The sequence below is a fragment of the Priapulus caudatus genome, unplaced genomic scaffold (genome assembly GCF_000485595.1).
Source record: "Priapulus caudatus unplaced genomic scaffold, Priapulus_caudatus-5.0.1 Scaffold33, whole genome shotgun sequence".
Classification (NCBI taxonomy): domain Eukaryota; kingdom Metazoa; phylum Priapulida; class Priapulimorpha; order Priapulimorphida; family Priapulidae; genus Priapulus; species Priapulus caudatus.
In genome coordinates, this window is record NW_014577094.1 from 423,903 (window position 1) to 428,142 (window position 4,240).

The 4,240-nt window shown below is 42.7% G+C and overlaps 2 protein-coding genes across 2 annotated transcripts in view; one reads left to right on the forward strand and one right to left on the reverse strand.

Annotated features, from left to right (window-relative positions):
* LOC106816833 (shematrin-like protein 2) overlaps positions 1-2,969 on the forward strand; it is a 6,969-nt gene extending 4,000 nt beyond the window's left edge. Inside the window, exons 2-3 of the mRNA XM_014821471.1 lie at positions 1,426-1,672; positions 2,134-2,969. Coding sequence (XP_014676957.1) covers positions 1,426-1,672; positions 2,134-2,407 — 521 coding nt within the window. The 3' untranslated portion in view covers positions 2,408-2,969. The remainder of the gene's footprint in view (positions 1-1,425; positions 1,673-2,133) is intronic.
* The window catches only part of LOC106816717 (glycogen debranching enzyme-like), a 56,193-nt gene that overhangs the window by 8,309 nt on the left and 43,644 nt on the right, over positions 1-4,240 (reverse strand). Inside the window, exon 26 of the mRNA XM_014821338.1 lies at positions 3,990-4,191. Within this exon, the coding sequence (XP_014676824.1) occupies positions 3,990-4,191 (202 nt within the window). The remainder of the gene's footprint in view (positions 1-3,989; positions 4,192-4,240) is intronic.

Genomic DNA, 4,240 nt, shown 5'->3' on the forward strand with positions numbered 1-4,240 from the left:
ACACGCTATGGTGTTTGGTGTTATATGTTATGACAACGCTATGGTGTTGTGTACATGTTACGATGCACCGCTATGTGTGTTGTGTACACGTTTACACAATATGGCGTTGAGTCGGTGAGTATCGTTATGACACGCTATGGTGTTTGTTACATTACGACACGCTATGGTAATTGTGTACATGGTTACGACCACCGCTAATGGTATTGTGTACATGTTACAATATGCATTAGCGCTGAGTATCTGTTACAACACGCTATGATGTTGTGTATATGTTATGACACGCTATGGTATTGTGTACATGTTACAATATGCATTAGCGCTGAGTATCTGTTACAACACGCTATGATGTTGTGTATATGTTACGACACACTCTATGGTGTGTGGTAGTTATGTTACAATATGCATTAGTCGCTAGGTACTGTTACAACGATGCTATGTGTTTGTGTATATGTTTACCGACACACATGGTGTTGTGTATAGGTTACGACATGCTATGGTGTTGTGTATACTGTTTAACGACACCACTCTGGTTTGTGTATATGTTACGACATGCTATGGGTGGGTTGTGTATATGTTACAATATGCATTAGTGCTAGGTATCTGTTACCACACGCTATGGTGTTGTGTATATGTTAGGACACGCTACAGTGTTGTGTATACATTACGGCACGCAATAGTGCCGCGTATACGTTTTGACACGCTGTGGCGTCATGTATACGTTACAACACGCAATGGTGTCTATTTCCTCATTTCCATTTCATCTTCTCAAGGATTTTGTACTTGTTAACTCTTCCAAGCATCATTAATTTCACACCTAGGAGTTGCTGGTTTTCCTTTTATTCCTGCTGCTTCAGAGCTTCCCATCTTGTCCATCCAGGTGCCACAGTTGTGGTCGTTGCCTCCAGCTACAAATCCTGTCTCTTCAACGATGGCAATGCGATTTCTAAAGCCTGTATGGAGACATTACAAACAGAATAATGCATCTATGTTGTTCATACTGCCATTTTCTAGGCACCAAAAATATTTTGAGTCTGTGGTCATAGATTTGTCACAAGCCTGAGTGGGGAAAATACAAATAAAATGGAAATCTGTGCGGATTGTATTTCGATGTCTGTCACATCTCAAAATGTATTTTAATATTGTGCAAGAATGCATTGTCCGGAGTTCAGTCTTCAGTCTTTAATGATGTACCGTGAAAAGACGTATTAGACATGTACACTGTAAGCGGGAATGTGTCATCGAATAGTCATCATCCGTGGACATTTTGATCACGTCGTGAATTTAATTTGTTCATCCTGCTTCTGGTAGCTTATACATGAGCTACCTCCTCCCCCACTGGGGTGTAAATAGGGAATCGTTCGTCGCAGCTCTAGCTAACTATATACATCAATAATGGAAACTAATATCAAACAAATTGCGTTTCAGCGACTATGAGGGTTCTCCTTCTACTCTGTATCAGCGGACTTGCCCGTGCCATTCCCTACCCCCCGGAGTTCTTCGTCACATCCACGCCCGTACTGACGGCCAACGCTCGCGCTCTCGGATCCGGATCTAAGCAGGCGACCGGCCAGTACGGGCGTGACGGCCAGGCTGCCGGCGCGGACTACGAGAAGGATGGTGCGACGGCAGCAGATACCGCCGCCAGGGCGGGAGGTTACGAGTACGGATACAGGTGAGAATTGGCAACGCGCTCTTGCCTGGACTGATACGATACGATACACTATACGACGGTCTGTTTTGGTAAAATAGTGAAATAAAATATATGAAATGAATATAAAAGAGTGGTCCGCGCCGTTTGTGGTAAGATAAAGTACCTACTACGGATAAACCAGATATTCACGGGCCTCAAAACCGTCGTAACCATGGTAAACGACGTAGATTTTGCAATGGCAACCATTGCTGCTGAATTTTTATGCGATATCTTAACAGATGTGCAGTGCTAAAGGCCGACTAACTGATGACACGAGTTGGTAAATCTCATGACGCGTGGGTAAGGTGTCGCATGACATTTCGCGGTTAGGGACGGACAGCAACTTTAAGACTGGCGGCTTTCAAAGTGTTGCTATAATCAGACGGAAAGAGTTGGCAAGGAATCGATCACCACGTAAGCACGCGTGTTTCTTCTTCTTCTAGCGACGGATTCTCGTGGTACCAGCCGAAAACGCTGTACGCGTTCAAATACGCACAGCCGGCAATTGGCTACAAACAGATTCCGTACAATAGAGTCATCAAACAGAGAGGATACGGATCCGGATTGCACTCGACCGGACTAGGGTACGGTGCTGCCACTACCGGATACGGTGCTGCACCAATCGGTTACAGCTCAGCTGGTTACAATGACGTCGGTTTATATGGAGGCTTGGGCAGGTCACCTCTTCGCTCCCGCCTCACATGTACCTGTGTCTAAACCCGACACTCTACAATGCCGTAAGTGTGCGGACATTGCCTAGGCCATCAGACTGTGTTAAAAAAAACGAAAGAACCCGCAGACACGCGTTACTTATACGTTTTTGTTACCGTCAGTTGTTTGCTCCGTTGTTGTGGCGTGCCGTGAAGTTTTTCATGTTGGAATATTAGTCGATGGTGCATGTTCTGTGCATTCGATGAAATGAAATGAAATGTTTAGGGGAGTTTTTCGCCAATAAAATCTCTCGGCTTTGGGGGAATTTTTCAACCTGGATACATAATTCTGCTGGAATGTATTACTTCAATAAATGGGTAACGTATTGACACAAAGATTGAGATTGGCTGCGCTTGCAGTGTTCGTGATATCGACTTATTTTCTTGAGATATTATTTTCTGTCACACACAGCTACAAGTATGGTCAGGATTAACTTAAATGCAAAGGAAATCCATTAGGTGTATACACACGTCATTGTTGAAACCGGAGATGACAGTAAATATGTATAACTTGTTAATTGTATAATTGTGTTTGTATATTTATTTTGTAAGTATTTATAATTTAATTATAATTATAATGTGTGTTATATTATTAAATATAATACTAATGTGTAAAATAACTATGTATGTAATTGAAATATATATTATGTGTATATTGAAATACTAGAAGGGTAACAATGTTTGATTATTATAAACTTTTACATTAATTGTTACCTGGGTATGATATCAATAATATTGATATGTAAAATCTATTATTAAAGGCCTACAGATGTCACACCAGATGAATAATGCATATAATTATCTGTATAAATATTCATTATGTATAGATGAATGCTTTTGTCATTTTTACCATCGTATTTGACACACGGAATGTCAATAAAACAAATTTTGGTAACACTATTTTCTGAAAGGTCTTACATGGTTTCAAACATTTCCCACATCCAAGTGTTATGTGCACGCAAAATGATGTTAGAGCTTCAACATTAAACATTAAATTGATAATAGACATGTAATATACATATCCGCATGTGTATATCAGCTATTTATCATTGGCATCAGTGTGAGAATTCAAATCCATTGTCATAACGTTATTAATGATATGTAATTTGTGTTTGCATGGCAATTAAGGCATTGCGTATGGGGGATTTAAGGGACTGATGATCCATATACATTTCACCAGCATTGCGTTTACACAGTGACCACCAGGGAACCACACAGACCAACAGACCATCACATGGAGAGCTACATGACCCTAGTGTAGCAAGATAGACACTTCCCACTGTGGCAAACGTATCCCCCTGTGTACATTGTGCCCGAACAATAAAGGTGAAATCCCCACGCGCATGTGCAATAATGGTCAAATCCCCACGTGCATGTGCAATAACGGCCAAATCCCCACGTACATGTGCAATAATGGTCAAATCCCCACGCGCATGTGCAATAACGGTCCAATCCCCACGTACATGTGCAATAACGGTCAAATCCCCACGTACATGTGCAATAATGGTCAAATCCCCACGCGCATGTGCAATAACTGGGAGACGCCTCCACCGCGCGACCGCCTGCGCCGGCGTTCGATCGCTACTCACCTCGGATCGAGCGTCTTCATGCCGAGCGGTCCTAGCATGACCTCCTCCATCGTGTTGAGAGCCGTCCAAGCGTTCTCCACGTCGAACAGCTCCGGCGCGACAACCATCGCTATCGGGAAGTTACAACGCAGCTGGAAGTCTGCCCACACGCGCCTCGCACCGTACGTATCCTGCAGGAGAACGCATACCATACTGCACTGTACTATACTGCACTATACTATACTGCACTGTACGATACTGCACTATACTAT